The sequence below is a fragment of the Thermobia domestica genome, chromosome 16, assembly GCF_964235325.1.
Source record: "Thermobia domestica chromosome 16, izTheDome1.hap1.1, whole genome shotgun sequence".
NCBI lineage: Eukaryota > Metazoa > Arthropoda > Insecta > Zygentoma > Lepismatidae > Thermobia > Thermobia domestica.
In genome coordinates, this window is record NC_137469.1 from 64,764,863 (window position 1) to 64,783,679 (window position 18,817).

The window sequence follows — 18,817 nt, forward strand, 5'->3', positions numbered from 1 at the left end:
CCCGAGTTTACATACTTTTTTTCTGGTAACTAAACGGTAAAATGTATTTTATAGATAAAATAGCGCATACGAGGACTGCTGGAAAAGTTTCTCCAACCAATATGGAAAAGGACATGTGAAATTCTGGAAATGGCTTTATTGCTTTTCACCTTTAAGTTTGATACACTTTTGCATACGCTCAAACGAATTTTGAAAGTATCTTTACCACTCTGAGGCTGGTATCTCAGAAACCGATATTCGGAATGCGTCAACAGCTTGTTTCAGTTTGTTTCCACTCACCACGCATCTTGCTTTTTCATACGTGGGAATAAAAAGAAATCACTAGGTGATAAATTAAGTGAGTACGGGCAATGAGTCATTAATTCGACAATTTTATGGATAAAAAAATCAAGTTTGCGGTGACCAATGGGAACTTGCGTCGTTGTGGTAAGAATGATGCGACGATTTGGATTTGTTTTATTGATGACAATTGGCAAATAAATTGCTGTATACCACTCAGCACTTACAGTCCTTCGATCTTCTAAAGTTATAGTTGCCGTATGTTCGGTATAATCGAAGAAACAAGCAATCATTTGCTTGGTAGTATTCCTCGAGCGAACAACTGTTGTTGGTTTTGGATCACTTTGAAACACCCAAACAGTGGGTCGCTGTACAGTTTCAGATTCATACGGGCAGATTTAAGTACCGTCCCCTGTAACAATGCAGTATATCAACTTTGACTTACCTTGATTGAATTATTGGAGTATTTCTTTATATCAACTGACACAAGTCTGTTTCCCATCTTCGGTCAAGTTGTATGCAGACCAATGGCTTGAAACTTTCCTACGTTAGGGTGACCATGAAAAATCGTATGTATTGATTTCATGTTAATGTTCAAAGATGCTTGGATCACATGGCATGTCACATACAGATCCCTCTCAATCATTTTATACATAGCATCAACATTACTGGCAACAATTGACCTGGATGGATGACCTTCATTAAAGTTAAAACTGTAAAATATGCGACCATGTTGGAATTCGGGAAACCATTTGTACACAGTTTTACTGGACGGTGCTTTATTTCCAAAAGTCAAATGAAATCGCTCGATGCATTGTCGGTGTTAAAATACATCTGAAATTATAAAATAAAATCATTGCCCGAAGTTGTTCATGAGAAATTTTCACTTCTCACACAAAACTATTTTTTCAAACTGTTGTGAAAAATAAACGAATAAGTTTAAGCAAACAATAAGCAATAATTCAAAAATAAAAATGTCTATTCTTCCGAATTTTATAACAGTGGAATACTAGTGCCACTATTAGTAGTAGTTCGCAGAAAGTTTTCCAGCAGCCCTTCTGTTTTCCAAATAGAATAAATCAAAAAGAGATGCATCCCAAATGCTTGATGTCATCCTGTTTCGCCTATTGCTGTTCCGCCTACTAGCCTTCCAGCAATATTTATCTGGATTTCACCGTTATCAAGATTGTAGGCGAAAACACGAGTTCCTGTTTCGCCTACTGTTAAGATGAAGGGATATTTTTAGTTTGGGATTTTTCTTGGGAATTTTATTTTTAATGTGAATTCAATAATTTTGTAAAATAATTTAATATTAACGAAAACTAGCAAACCGCACGTCCTGCGCAAGTGCAGGACACTTGTTTTCAGAATGATTCAATATGATACAAAATTTAAAATATTTATGATTAGCAAAGTAGTTTTAATAACACGTTATTAAAATTTTTCGATAATTACTCATTTATAAGACATCCTCGAATCTAAGACGTACCCCGATTTCGCTGGGTTAAATTAAGAAAAATATTAATATATTCCGTTTTTATTATTAGTAAAGCGCTCTTTGATATTAGTAATTTTCGGTGATTTTTATATATCCCTCCCCCCATGTTGAGGGGCACGGCATGATAAAAATTATCCTAGGCCCGAATGTCATGTATGTTGAAAATCTGATCGAGATCGATTGTGTCATTCAAGAATTAAGTTGTTTTTATTAAGTTTTATAGTATATTGATCTCTCCTTTTCCTCCCCCTCCACTAGGTTCTACCGTAAAAGTGAAAATATTTAAAAAAAAAAAAAACTTTCCAGGCTCGAACGTCATATATATTGAAAATTTGATCAACATTGGCCAGGTGGTACAAGAGTTATTAAGTTTTATTTATTTTTATATACCTCCTCCTTCCCTAAGTTCTACTGTCAAAGGAATATGATAGAAACCACTTCAAGTCCGAACCTCATATATGTTGATAATTTGATTAAGATCGGTTCCATGGTTTAAGCGTGATGAAGTCATAACGACAGTCACTTTTATCTGTATTTTTTTTTACATATATGTCTCCCCTTCTCCTCCCCTACATTGTGCCGTCAAAGTAAAATGACGAAAACATACCAGGTCCGAGCCATACCTATGTTGAAAGTTTGATCGAGATCGGTCGGGTGGATCGAGTTATTAAGTTTTATTCATTTTCATATATTTACCCTCCCCTCTCCTCCCCTAAGTTCTACAATCAAAGTGAGATAAAAAAAAAAAAACTTCCCAGGTTCGAACTTCATCTATGTTGAAAATTTGAGAACGGTTGGGTAGTTCAAGAGTTATTAACTCACGAACATGATCACTTTTATTTTTATATTTATTGATTTTTGTATATCTTCCCCTCCTTCCCATTCCCTACGTTGTTTCGTCAAAGTGAAATGATAAAATCCATCCCAGACACGAACGTCATCTACGTTGAAAATTTGATCGAAATTGGTCGTTTGGTTCAAGAGTTCTCCCCCTCCCCTATGTCCTATCATCAAAGGGAATAGCTAAAAACACTCCGAGGCCAGAACTGCATCTACGTCAAAAATTTGATAGAGATCGGTAGGGTGGTTCAAGAGTTTAAGAGTCATAAACATAGTCACTTTCAATTTGGATCTGAAGTTTTTTTGTTCACAGACAACGCTATTAATATATAGATGCATCAATAGTCGCGATTAAACAACTACAATACGAACAACAAAGGGGGGAGAAGATGTATGTACTTTCACTTTTACCAAAAATCATCCTACCTAGTCAAAACGAATACTGCCTTCTGATTGGCGTTTCATTGGGGAATCAGAACCTCAGAATATGTCTACCTTTGAATCAAAACTTTTAATGAGCCACCGGGAATATAAGGTATGTGTTAGTCTTGTGTAGAACTTCGTGTGTGCCATACAATAGAATACGATATTTTTTTTATTGTCATTAAAGAACGAATGTTGTAATAGCGCCAATAATACATGGTTTGTCCAAGAAGTAATTAGACTGAGTCTATAAATAGGAATTTATTCATGCGATTTTAACAACTTCTTAAAATTCTTCAAAATAGTCCCCTTGAGCGTCGATGCACTGCTGCCAGCGTGGTTTCCATGATTCATACGCTCCCTGGAAGTCAGCTTCCAAAATGCCTTTTCAAGATTTGGTTACGGCCTTCTGGATGGCGGCAACGTCATCAAAACGGCGACCTTTCAGGGTGGTTTTCACTTTGGGAAACAGGAAAAAATCTGATTTACCTTCCACAACCTCCTCCATTTCACGGCACACGTCAACTCGTCGTTGTTTTTGTAAATCACTCAACACTTTTGGTACCAATTTTGCACAAGCTTTTCTCATGTTTAAATTCCCAGTTACAATGTTGTGTACCATTGACTTGCACATGTTAAATTCTTCCGCTATTAATCGCATACTCAACCGACTCGCAGAGTACAAGAGTTCTTTCACCTTTGACACGTTTTTATCCGAAGAACTCGTCGAAGGACGTCCAGATCCTTGTCCTCAACTGTCTCCCACCCGTCTTTGAAGTCCTTATGCCAGCGAAAAACCTGGGCTTTCGACATGGCATTGTCTCCGTAGGCCTGCTCAATCAATGCAAGAATATCTGAAGCAGTTTTGCCCAAGCGAACGCAGAATTTGATAGCGTATCGCTGCTCTATTGTCCGTTCCATTTTTCACTTTTTATCCCGTGACCAAAATGAGAAAACACACTTTGCGCAACGATCGATCCTCATTCTCTCACTGCTCAGAAGCGACTGCCGCGCGGTGCGATTCTTAGGTAAGACAACCACCACCGATACCACTCATTAAGAGCGCTCTGGTGGCGACTGGAGCACTGCTCTGCGGTTAGTCTGTATACTTCTTAGACAAAAACTGTATACAAAAATCAGATTGTTATAATTTACATTTTTCTTCAAATTCATTAATACTATAAATAACATTATTTACAAGAAATACTTTGCATTGGTTTTCGAAATCGATATTACACATCCTTCGAATATACAGTATATTGCTAATATGTTAACTTATACAGTTTAATGCCAGTATATTTATAGCTTCTTTGGGTTGTATTTAGCCTAACATGTGGGGTATTTAAATCATCTTGTATTATATGAGTGAACATTATTGCGATAACCAATACCATCCTGATTTTCTCTAATGTGCACAAGGCATCTAAAAATGTACAAAAAAGGAACTGTCATAATCTGCATTTCCTTAAAGAATGGTCTGCAAGTATCTGCAAACCTTTTATTGCTCTTCTGCCACTTGAAGACAGTTTGAGGACCCTATGAATTCCCCACAAAAATATACCGTATTGTAAATGATAATGAAAGAAAGCATAATATGATCTAAGAAGCACGGTTTCAGTAACTGTTGTCCTTAGTTCACGAATTAAAAACAATATTCTAGATAGTCTTTTACATAAATTTTCAATATGTACATTCCAGTTTAGCTTTGGATCTATACACATTCCCATACGTTTTGCAGAATAGCATGCATCTACATCAGTCACGTGACTACCATGATAAAAATGAATGGTTTCTGTATAGATTCATTGAGATTTATTTGTTATACTTTAACCATGTTGATGGCATTTCCAATGTTTCGTTAATTTAAATTTTAACTCCCATTAAGGTCTTATCTGTACTTACAAGTGTTGTGTTTTCAGCATATAAAACAGATTTACAAGGTAGAAAACTTGGGAAGTCATTCACATAAGTAAGAAAAAGTAAAGATCCTAAGACACTCCCCTGAGGCACCCTTGATGTTACATTAAAAAAACTTGACCTTTCATTTGCAATACCTGTCGTCTATTACTAAGATAGGACTTCATTAATAACAACTCGATTCCCCTGATACCATGATATGCTATCGAAAGCTTTACTCAGATCTAGCGGTGTTGCATACGTATATAAATTTGTCTCAAAATTATCTGTGTGTTACTTTATTTTCCATAGCCTTAGTCCAAATTGTGAAGTGTGGATCAGTTTATTCGTTTCTAGATAGTTTAATAATTGATACATTTTTAATACATTGCTAAAAAATCTTCGGATACTGGGCATTATTGATTTAATGCAGTCAGGGAAGATACCCTCTAAAAGCATCCAGTTAAACTATATTAATAACTTTCTTTAACAAGTTGTTAGAAAAAAAAATAGAAATTCTCACTGTTTGAAGGTTTCAGTTTACTAACGATTGATAGAACTGTTCTGGTATTAATTGCAGTTCATGAAAAAAAAAGACACAGTGTTACGTACATTTTGCTCTGCTAGTAAATTTCTGTAGTCAAATTCCTGATTTTCGGAAAAACAGTTTTCATCTTTTGATTTATCATTTAATTCTGTTACATTATTCACAAAATATTCATTGAACACGTATAGGGATATTGGTATGGTGTCTCGAACAGCGAGTTTTCCAATTTCCTTATTAATTACATATCAAGCTGCTGCACATTTATTCTTTGAATTATTTATCGTTTTCATTTGCAGTAATTTTTACTGCTTATCTCTTTTCTGTATATATTTTATATTTTTCTTCATCAGTTGGTGATCCTGTAATGTTGGCAATATTATGCAACATGATTAGTCTACCCCGTTCTGATTTAAGATGTGGCGTATACCAAATAAAAAATGTTTCAATACATTTACTTCCACATATGGTAGTTCTCATAACCTTTTCCGGACAGAATTCATTTAGATATGTAACCACGGTACGCATAAAGCTCAGAAATTTTCTAGGCTTTTTCCTAGGCCTATACCGCACATCTTTTAAGATTATAGATAGAATTGTCTTCTGAGTGTTTTGTGAGAATATTTTTGTAACAAGTATCTTTATCCTCACAGATATGTCGAACTTTGATAACACTAAGCGTGTAGGCAAATTGTTTGAATATAAAGATTATTTATATCGGATTAACAGGCGTAATGGTGAGAAGACCTACATGAAATGTACACTCGGATGCAAAGCCACTGGTTTTTCTTGGAGATGAACCCATAAAATCGCCAGGTATACATTCGCACGAGCCACAAGGAACGTGAATTTAAGAAAGACGTTTAGTTAATAAAATGACGAACAGGGTAATCGAGAATCCAATTCAACCACTTCCAAAGATTTACAGGTACGCTCGTTTCTTTGTTGTAAGTTATAACAGTGGTATTCAGTGTTTCTTTTTTTCGGGGTGTAATGCTATCGTAGTGCAAGCCACAGAATTTCGTAGTATAAGAAGCACATAGCTGGTTTGTCAGATTTCACCAACGAACAGTGGAATAGCCAAGTGGAAGAGTGAAGAAAATTTCATAGTCACCCCATTTATTTTAATTGTATTTTTATGAAACATTAACAAATGTGACAAATGGGCAAGAACGACTGGCAGTGTTAAGGGGTAGCATTCAAACTTGAACAAAAAATTATCTCATAATCACCCCAATGTGTCTACATTGTGGGAATATTGAAGCAAATACAGGAGGAGAATGAAAGTTTACTGGAGATAGGGAGCAGCTGAAAGTGCAAAAACTGAAGTACAGAAGCTTAGATCATCGAATTAATACTTTGAAGGAGATTGCATTAAATCAATATCCTGGATTCATATAAAGCTAAAATCCTCCAGAAAAATCTCCAGCTTAAAATCTTTATAACGTAGAAATATTGATACATATTGCTGCAAGGCTAGTAGGCGAAACAAGAATGGGCAAAACAGGAAGGAATCAAATGCTTAGATGTTAAGCCCATATTATCAAGGGTAAAAGTAGATCTGAAAAGGTAGAGGACATATGACGTCTCGCCGTCCCTATCTTTGCCCATTGTAAGTTTTGGAAAGTGGAGGGACGCCATAGATAACTTTTGGAAATGGGGAAACGTCCCCCCGCGTTCCCCCTCACTTTTACCCCTGCACGTTACTAAAAATGATACAATCTTCTTATAAGGGCAACTTTTTGTGTTTCAGCGGGAGGATGAAAGTAAGGACTATCACCAAGCCAATTTTGACAGTATATTCTATTTTGCGATAAACTAAATTTGTGTCCGTTTAGCGATCACTTCTAATTGATAGGTAGGTAAGATTTGTCAGCTACGATAAAATAATCTAATTTGCCATCAAACAGTGACTGAATCCTTGAACGAAACCTTTGGGAAACAGGAATCACTGAACTGGTTATTAGGATCAATTATTTTTAACTACGTATTAATAAAATAAATTAACCAATGTAGAAAGCATGAGTGATTACAAATCTCTGCGTAGCTCTTTTGAGCAGAATATTCAAAATTCCTCACAAAATAATAGAAATGGTACAAGATCAAAAGCTTCTGAATGGAAAATAAAAATATAAAATTTCTTTCACATTTTAGTGAGAACTTCGCATTTTGTATCTTTTTCGAAATTCCGTTCTATATTTTGACCTTTGTTTCCCTTTATATCTGTAATAATATATTATTATCATCATCTTATCAATCTCCATTTTGAATATAGCTTCTCTCCATTAATTAATTATTGTGAAAGTTAAGTGATTAAGTGACTCCTCTTACCACTCATAATGTTATGACGAAATCACATTTCTTTTTCATTATTTATTTTCCTTTGGTAATCATCATGTTCTTAAGCTATGGAATTTGTAAAGCAGTCAGCTGTCATTAAAATGTCAGTGTTGGTTCTAGGGAAACATCTTGTAGTATTTGAATTGTGTGAATGATTAGAATGGAATTTCTATGTGTGTAATTTTGGGATCCATTTCCGGTAGAGCACAAGGTTTTCAGTTTTGAATCGACACCATGAAGCAATTAAAATAGTACTTAAACCTGAACTGACGTGTACCAGAATGTATTCTAGAAAAGAAGAAACTACTGAAAGGTAGATATGATGACTCACATCACCCGACCAGATAGACACCTTTGCAGTGCCTAGAATTAATGTTCTTTGATTTACAGCGGTTTAAATATTATGGGGACAGTATCCCATCCAATAACGAGCAGTTGATATAATTTAAATTTTAAAAATATGTTTAAAACTGCTAATTATCTTTTGAAAATCATTATTTCCCCTAAGGCTTAACTTCTAGTAAGAAAAGCAAACGGTTCGATCTCTGGACATTAAGGGACGGCCATGTGGGCTTGTGCTGTACCATGAGCTTGTGACGTACTATCTGCTAATCTTTGGTTTTATCGTAGTTCTCTCCTTAAATTCTTTCATCATTACTTACGCGTATTCATTATCCTTCTCTTTTATGTACAGAACAAAACAAATATTTCATTTAATTTTCTTTCAGAAACACATGAGTGATTTATAAACTGATAACACATTTTCAATGAGAACCCACATTTTCATAATTTGTTTTAAGAGAAGAAAGAAACTTTTCCTAGTTTGTAATGCCCCACGTACCGTGATGGCATTACGAACTCATAGATGGCAGTACGATCATTCAGCATGTTTATATATATATATATCTACAATAATCATGATCTACAATATCTATCTTTAATTTTATTATAAAATTTCAACGTATTTATAAAAACTATATTAATTCCATGTATTGGCAAAAAGTACACAATTCTGCACTTTAAAACTTTGTCGTACAAAAGAAGAAAGGAAATTAAGTTTACTCAGAAAATCGTCTATGAGATTGGCAGGTAAACAACTACACAGAAACACTTTACTGCAAAAGATTATAGCAAAATATTGTTTAATTATTAAGTAGTGCAACTGAATGTTCTGAAAATTAAATCAGATATAAATCAATTTTAAGTTAAAACAGAATTGTAAATGTTTTAAATTTAAAAGTTGTTTATTACATTGTTAATGTAAGATGTTCTTTGACATTATGGAGAACTAACAAGTGAACCCGTCTCGAGTTCTCGTTAACAAAATGCGATGACTTCCTACGTACTTTAAATCTTTATTGGAGCTTTGCCCAAATTCTAAGTGAATGATGATCCGTTGTCTGTCACAAAATCAGCCGATAGCCTTGCAAGTATTACCAACTTTTCTATTTAAGATGTTTCATGCTGATAAGATCAATGATTGTGGTAAAGATGCCTAAAGTGTGGTAAAGAAGTCACACATACATTTCATCTGTAGTATCATTTACTCTTGGGAATCTTGTGCTGGAGCTGTTTTCTTTTAATTGCTTCTTAAGATTAAGGTATGTTTATTTACACATAGAATAAAGCAACGAAGAGAATGAAAATATATTTATTTATGTTACTAAAGATTATGTTACAAAGTTTAATGAATGTTGCATGCTAACAATAAATAATAATTCTATAGAAATAAAATAATAAAATTATGAAATGTAACAATAAAAGTCTACGAAAGCGAATATAAAGCACAAGCAATACTGTTAACTAAAACAATACACTAATCAGTGCTATTTCCTAACTATCACAGGATAAGTATTACAAACTATATCAACCAATATATATCACAATCGAAAAGCTAAATATAACTAAGTGGCTCAGTTATAATTATGTTTCAGACTTAGCAGATTGCTTATCTATTTACTAATAAATCTAACACCACAATTATTAAAACTACGAACTACTGAGAAGCAGCTTATTTATCTGTATTAATTACCTTATGTTGTCTTGAATTGTATATCACTGGAACTTGTGTTTACGAACAAAGTGAAAGGTAGTCAGAAAAGAGAAAAGAAAATAATCATTTCTTCATATCTGTGCATTATATTGTTTAAAAGTACAGAACATGTACAGTATGTGTACAGAGTATATATATATATATATATATATATATATATATATATATATATATATATATATATATATATAAAAGAGAACGCACAAATCCTTTGTTACCTCATCACGCTAATACGGCTGAACCAATTTCTTTTATTTTTGGGGGGTTATTAGGATTTGGACCCTAGATGGTTTTTATCATATCACTTTAATTTTTAATTACCAGTGTCTTGAGATAATTGACCATTCAAGTGTCCATAACGTACAAATCCTTTGTTAGTTCATCATAGGTAAAAATAAACGTATTTATATGCAACCCGCATGACCGTGTCACTCGGCGGGTTAACATAAATGACAGGCGATATAATGTTAACATTTACTGCAATCTACTATGGTTTTTATCATATCACTTGAAAGCGAAAACTTCCGGGGTGACCGCAGCGAAGCGGGGCGGGTTAACATAAATGACAGGCGATATAATGTTAACATTTAATGCAATCTTCTATGGTTTTTATCATATCACTTGAAAGCGAAAAAGTAAAAATTATCTAAGTAACAAAGTTTATTGCGTTCCGGGGTGACCGCAGCGAAGCGGGGTGAACGCTGCTAGTATATATATATATTAATAGCGGTGTCTGCGAACAAAAACTTCAGATCCAAATTGAAATTGACTATGTTTGTGACTCTTAATCTCTTGAATCACCCGACCGATCTCGATCAAATTTTGGACGTAGATGCAGTTCTGGCCTCGGAGTGTTTTTAGCTATTCACTTTGTCGGTAGAACTTAGGGAAGGGGAATTATTAAAAAAAAATAAAACAATAACTTATACCAAACGACCAATTTCGATCAAATTTTCAACATTGATGATGTTCCTGTCTGGGATGGATTTTACCATTTCACTTTGACGGAACAACGTAGGGAATGGGGAGGGGCGGGAAATATACAAAAATCAATAAATATGAAAATAAAAGTGACCATGTTCATGAGTTAATAACTCTTGAACCACCCGATCGATCTCAATCAAATTTTCAACATAGATGAAGTTCGAACCTGGAAAGTCTTTTATTATTTCACTTTGATGGTAGAACTTAGGGAAGGGGAGGACGGTAAATATATGAAAATGAATAAAACTTAATAACTCTTGAACCACCCGATCGATCTCGAACAAACTTTCAACATGTTTGTTGTTGGGTTCGGACCTGGGATGTTTGTATTAGTGACTGTATTTGTGATTTCATCACGCTTAAACCACCGAACCGATCTTAATCAAATTATCAGCATAGATGAGGATCGGACCTGGAGTGGTTTTTATCATATCCCTTTCACGGTAGAACTTAAGGTTGGAGGAGGGGAAAGGATAGATAAATAAAAATAAATAAAACTTAATAACTCTTGAAACACCTGACCGATCTCGATCAAATTTTCAACATAGATGACGTTTGATTCTGGAAAGTTTTTTTTTTTTGATATTTTTTCTTTGACGGTAGAACCTAGAGGAGGGGAAGGAAAACGAGAGATCCATATATAAAAGTAAATAGAACTTAATTCTTCAATCACACAACCGATCTCGATGAAATTTTCAACATACATGACATTCGAGCCTGGGATGATTTTTATCATGCCGTGCCCCGCAACATGGGGAGGGGAGAGGGATATATAAAAATCACCGAAAATTACCAATATCAAAGAGCGCTTTAGTAGTAGTAAACACGGAACATGTTACTATTTTTCCTTAATTTAACTCAGCGACGTCGGGGTGCGTGTTAAATTCGAATAATTATCGAGAGTATCCTGCGCTTGCGCTGGACGTGCAGGTTTGCTAGTATATATATATATATATATATATATATATATATATATATATATATATATATATATATATATATATATATATTTAGTCTAGGAATTAATTCGTGCGGTTGGTACGCACACATTGAAGCTGTAGTACAAACACAAAATACATAAATACCTTAAGAAAAATATTGTCCATCGCTAGCCACCACTTTCGCCCATCTGTCAGGCAATGTACGGATTCCGTGGCGAAAGAAGTCCTCATCCTTGGAAGCGATCCAGTCAGAGACCCATGTTTCGATATCTTCTGAAGAAGTAAACCGCTGTCCAATCAAATCGTTGTTCATGTAATCGAACAAGTAGTAGTCCGAAGGAGCAACGTCTGGTGAATACGGCGGGTGGGGTAAAACTTCCCATCCGACATTTTCTAAATAGGTTTTGACCGGTTTTGCGACATGTGGGCGAGCGTTATCATGTTGAACAATAAGTTTATCATGTCTGTTCTCCCATTCTGGTCGTGTTCTGGCCAGAGCTTGCTTCAAACGCATTAATTGTCGTCGATAACGTTCTCCATTCATAGTTTCACCCGGTTGCAGCAGCTCATAGTACACCACACCTTTCATATCCCACCATATGCACAGCATAACCTTTGCACAGTGAATATCTCGTTTTGGTTGTGATGGACCTGGTTCACCTGGTTTCACCCAGGCCTTTTTTCGTTTAGGGTTCTCGTAATGGATCCACTTCTCATCACCCGTAATAATTCGATGCAGAAACCCCTTTCTGCTCTGTCGTTGAAGCAGCAATTCGCAAATGGTTTTTCGTCTTTCAACGTCTCTGTCTTTCAATTCATGTGGAACCCAATGTGACATCTTTTGAATCATTCCCATGGCTTTCAAGCGTTTGGAGACTGTTGTTTGATCAACGCCTAATGCTGCTGCAAGTTGTTCCTGCGTTTGACACGAATCCTGCTCGAGCAATGCTGTCAATTCTTCGTCTTGGAATTTTTTTGGCTGTCCAGCTCGCTCTTGGTCTGCCAAGCCGAAATCACCACTTCTAAACCATGCAAACCACTTCTGACACGTTCGCTCAGCTAGAGCATGGTCACCATACACTTCCACCAAAATACGATGACTTTCAGTCGCACTTTTCTGCATGTTAAAGTAATGCAGCAGGACACCCCGCAAAAACACTTTATCAGGCACAAATTGCGCCATGTTCACTTAACTACAAACTGGCGTTGTTGACGCTTTAATCCACTGCCCTATACTACGAACGATACGCGATGACAGGGGTTTGCAACACATGTGTGGATACACGGAACTGTGGGACGCTCCGTTCGTTGCGCCATCTCTTGTCCACCCGCACGAATTAATTCCTAGACCAAATATATATATATATATATATATATATATATATATATATATATATATATATATATATATATGGTGTGTGTGTGTGTGTGTTCTGTATTTACCGATTTTGTTTCAGATCCAATGGATTATCATAATATATTATATTCCCATCACTGTTTTGATATTCTGATATATATTCTTTCTGAATGCAACTATGACATATGTTCGATTCCTTGATCCTTACGGGTACGGGCTCTCCACATTCCAAATTTGGATGCGTAATTTTACTGTTGCTTGAAGCTATGCTCTACACTGACGACTAAGGCCGCACAAAGTCACCTTGCGCAGTTTCTTTCGGGCTGTGCGTTGGATCAATTTTATCTTACAATTTATTTCCGCTGTGCGTTATATAGCCTGTTGAGGAGGAATCTTGGCAGTTATTTACCAGAAGGTAAATTCTTCCAAGGGGAATCACAGAAGAACGTAATTCCATAGTGAGAACAAAGGAAAGTGAGAGATTCAACTCCAGAATGTTCGAAGCCTTATACCTGGGGAATTGACGTGTCTAAATTCGTGAATAAATTAAGGAATTTAGTGATCTCTGAGGAAACAGGTAAGATTTGGAATTTAGTAATCGTCGGAAGTTTTTGTTGATAGGAACTCGAACTATAATGAAATAATTATGTATTATAAAGTGAGTGATAATAATAAGTATAGATGATAATTATGTGGGCTTTAAAGTAATTAATAACTCTAGACAGAGAGGATAGATTGGATAAGATATTTAGCGAAATCGCCAAATACGAGAAGATGTGCGAACTTCGACTGAGGAGATGGAAAAAGGAGCTAAGGATTTCAATAAAATGATGAAAGAAGAATTTGAAAATCTTATTTGCAGTGGTACAAAGAAACCTTCAGAAGATCAAGAAAACCAAAAGAATAAGTTTGCTGAATATCAGAAATGTGTAAGTGCTACTAGCACAGAATATAAAAGCATCGTTGCTCAAGAAATATTACAAGAAAAGCGATTAGCAGCAAACGAAAGTAAAAGAGAGAACACTAGTTCCTTAATTCCTGAAGTGAAACCGGAAGAAAACAATCCTTAGAATACAGATAGAATACAGCAAGGTGAAGCAAAAGAAACCATAATTCACCAAGATTTACTGCTAGCATCCTCAACAAATAACCAGTCAAATTTGGAAGTGATTTGGAAAATTCTTTTTGCCTGGAATTGAAGAAAAAGAAACATTCAGTCAATTTAAACAAGAGAAGAAGAGCTCATATGGACAACAGTCCACATGTAAAATCAGAAAGTCCTATCGTTACTGAAAAAAAAGAAAGAAAGAAAGAAAGAAATCGATGGCTTGTAGAGAAATATTGTTCCTCCTAAGCAGAGAACAGGTCAGAAAGAAAGTAAAAAAAAACGCACCGGAAAACTAACAGAAGAAAACGGTACAGGAGCTTATTGCTACCTAACCAAGAGACTAGTACGGATTCGATTCAGAAGCAGGAACGTAAATAAAAAGAAACTAGAGAAGAAAACGTTTAGAGATACAATAAGCATAGTAATAAACGAAAATACGTTGATAGAAATAAACGAAAACCCTCATCAATATTAGTTTCCTGTTGAATTTATTACTTGTTATCGTTTAATTTGATGTTAGAAATTACTCAGTTACCAATAAAAATGTTGTTAATAGAACCACCACTTGATGGTTTAAGTTGTTATTGTTTGTGTTATAAAATCACTAAAGTAACATCTTAGGATTTCTGGAACCAATTGTGGAAATTTGACAAATATTATTTGGACCCTAGATGGTACGGAATATCAACAGAAATTATGTGGTGTAAAATATTAATATTTAGGAAAGGTTATCTTCAAAATTTTATCTTGTTTTCCGGTGGGATTGTGATAAAATTATAGCCATCACCGGTAAATTGTACTGCCTGATGTTTCATTATAGCATTACGAATTCCTAGATGGCAGTACGATTTTTCAAGATATTTTTATTTATTTATATTAATCACTAACAAAATCCGATGACATCCTACATAATATAAATTAGAACTTTGCCCAAATTCTAAGTGAATGATCCGTTATCTGTCACAAAATCAGCAGATGGCCTTGCAAGTATTACCAACTTTTCTATTTAAGATGTTTCATGCTGGTAAGATCTGTGGTAAAGATGCCTGAAGTCTCCTTGAATATGCTTACACACATATTTTATCTGTAGTACCATCTTACTCTTGGGAATCTTGTGCTGGAGCAATTTTCTTTTAATTGTTTGTTGTTAAGGTTAAGGTATGTTTATTTACGCATAGAATGAAGCAACGAAGAGAATGAAAATATATTTATTTATGTTACTAAAGATTATGTTACAAAGTTTAATGAATGTTGCATGCTAATAATAAATAATAATTCTATAGAAATAAAATAATAAAATAATCAAATGTAACAATAAAAGTCTACGAAAGAGAATATAATGCACAAACAATACTGTTAACTAAAACAATATACTAATCAGCTATTCCCTAATTATTACAAGATAAGTATTACAAACTATGTCAACAACCAATATATAATATTAGAATCGAAATGCTAAATATAACCAAAATAGCTCAGTTATAACTGTGTTTCAGACCTAGCGAATTACTTATCTATTTACTAATCTAATACCATCACTATTAAAAGTACAAAATACTGAGAAGCAGCTTATTTATCTGTATCACTTACCATGTGTTAATTGTCTTGCATTGTTCATCACTGGAACTTCTGTTTATGAACAAGTCAAAGTTAGAAAAGAGAAACGAACATAATTAAGTACTGTGTATAGATATTGTTTATGTGTATATTTGTTTTGTATTTATATACATGTTTTGTAGTAACCAATTTTGTTTTAGATTCAATCAAGTATCATAATATATTATATCCTTATTACTGTTTTGATAATCTAATGTATGTTCTTCCTGAATGCAACTACGGCATATATAAGATTCCTTGCGGTACAGGCTCTCCATTTCCGAATTTAAATGAGTTACTGTTGCTTGGAGCTATACTCTAAGCTGGAGATTCGGGCCGCACAAAGTCGCCTTGCGCGGTTTTCTAAGGCATGTGCGTTGAACGACTTTTATCTTACAATTTATTTTCGTTGCGCATCAGAACTTCAGAAGCTACTCACCCTCTTCGTCTGTGTTAAGAATATTGAGAACAGCATTGCAGTCGAGGAGAAGAGTGTGTATAACAAGTTACAACTCATAAATAACATTAATTTGTTGCATACAAATAAAACCATTATAAGAAATCTGGAACGAAATACGCCATAAGAATTTGTGATTTTATAATTATTTTTAGTTACTTGATTCACCCACCATGTGCGTGGGTTTTCCTGGTTTCTCCCGTTTTCGCCCACTTTCTCCATTCTACCATTTCATTCATTTCTTATCATCACCGTCTCCTTTAGCCTAACCGGCATAATCGTGGGACATAAAACTTAAAGATTTCATTTCATTTTAGTTTTGATTCACCTAATTCAGTCCTCTATTGGATTGATGTGATTGAAATGTCCGACTGACGTGGGTCATTTCAAAGCAATATTATTATTAATAATAATAATAATAATAATAATAATAATAATAATAATAATAATAATAATATGAAAACTATAATACCTTGTTTGTCAAAGTAGTCTTCGGGTATAGCCACACACTTATGCCATCGCTCTATACTGTACCCCGCTTATACCAATGACTGGACTCAATGACAAAAGAAATCTAAGTTTTTGATGCGAAGAAGTCTTCAGCTCCATGTTGCGCCGCCTGGCCATCAGCGAAGTCCTTCCCCGCCAAGCAGTGATCAAGACGCCAGACGAGGTGCTAGTTGGTGGTTGAGATATTAGGAAATGTCACATACTGCAACTCTTGGGAAGTCTGCACCGTCCTATAAGCGATTTGTGGACATGCATTTTAGTGTAACATAAGGACATTATGTTTGTTGACCATTGCTGGATGATTGCGGACATGTGTATTTGATGAAGTTAAGCGCAGTAAGGATCTGCAAGATTAGTTTTGCGTCGACAGAGACGATCTAATAGATCAGCTCCACTACAAACCACCAAACCATCAACGCACTCTGAAAGTAGAGTGGTGGTTTCGGAAACAACTTGCAAGTGGATCATGATCCAAGCAACTGTTCTGATAGTTTACAATTGCTGTTCCATATCCTCAATCAGAAATGGCAATCAGATGCAGGAAACTTTCCAGGTTACTTCGTACCTTCAGAGAACAGAAAAACTCTAGATGTGATCCACCAGTCTGCGTCAATTTATGAGTCCAAGTTTTTTACCGATTGCACAGAGTTGCCAAACGGCAGTAGTAGTCTATGCCTAAATCGTCAGCAATTGCACTAACGTTTTTTTTAAAGAGTCCGCTTCTACAGCGTTTCAGAGAAGCTTATTAAAACATGCTGTTGGTCAGAATTTGCGGAGTTTGAATGTTATGTTACCGGGATGAAATTTCACAAATCAACGGTGTATAGTGGACTCATTTACCACTGCTCGTCCAAATACATTGTTGATGTTTATAGCAGCTAGATGTGCAGAATGTCCCAGTTTGAACTCCGAAAGAAAAACTACTCGTATTCACTACACGTGTGATTCTCCATGGAACACTATCGTGATCCTGTTCAACATATTCCTCCTGACTTGACATTGCAATCAATTTTCTGAACATGCACTGAGTTTATGAAGTTTTGTGCATGATTTTGGTCCATCCTTTGATGTTAGTCTATCTTGGTGTTTGCGTTACAGAAGGTAGTTCCTCACTAGACGTAAAATTGGACATTTCAATTTCAAGAGCTTTTTAATAGCATTCCTCTATTTCATTAATAGAATTCAACAATTAACAACAACAACCACTACTACTACTACTAGTAGTAATAGTAGTATTACTAAATACCATAGTAACAATTCAGGAGATTTAAAAACAAATATTATCGTGTCTAATCTATTGATAAGTGTGACAGTCTTACCTTTCAGGGCTACTTATTTAAAGACAGGAATGTTGGAGATTCGGAATTTGTCTTAAGACCCTCTAAAACATTCAGCGACGCAACTGTACTACAGATAAAACTACACACATTTTTAAGCATAGAACACTACACCAAATTACATCAGAAATCCAATACAATTTCCACAGAAAACATGCAATGGTACTCACCTTTTTCATACTGCTGGATCAGTCTGTAATTCTTTGCAACATTATCAGGATCTTGGGCACGCTTCCTGGAAAGGAAAAATACGAAAATAGAAATAATAATAATAACAAGGATAATAATAATAAGGATAATAATAATAATTTAAAAGCAATTTACTGGCAAAAACAGCTTGACTGCGCCAAGAATAATACAAAAAATACAGTGAATACATTGAATCATAATTATAAAATAAACAGTTTATACATAAACTCATAATAATAAAAGAAACATGCTAAATACATCACGATGAATGAATATAAAAATAAAAAACAAACATGTAATTTAAAAAATACATACATAAAGATTACATGCGGAAAAATTACACACATACATGCTAAATACATAATGATAAATGAATATAAAAATCAAAAAACAAGCATATAGTACCTGTAATTTAAAAAATACATGCATAAAGATTACATGCGGAAAAATTACACACATACATGC

At 34.8% G+C, this 18,817-nt stretch overlaps 1 protein-coding gene across 3 annotated transcripts in view; it reads right to left on the minus strand.

Annotated features, from left to right (window-relative positions):
- Positions 1 to 18,817, minus strand: part of Ptp36E (protein tyrosine phosphatase 36E) — a 481,316-nt gene that overhangs the window by 435,284 nt on the left and 27,215 nt on the right. For all 3 annotated transcript variants that reach the window (XM_081742483.1, XM_081742484.1, XM_081742482.1), the window contains exon 4: positions 18,334 to 18,398. In XM_081742483.1, the coding sequence (XP_081598609.1) occupies positions 18,334 to 18,398 (65 nt within the window). The remainder of the gene's footprint in view (positions 1 to 18,333; positions 18,399 to 18,817) is intronic.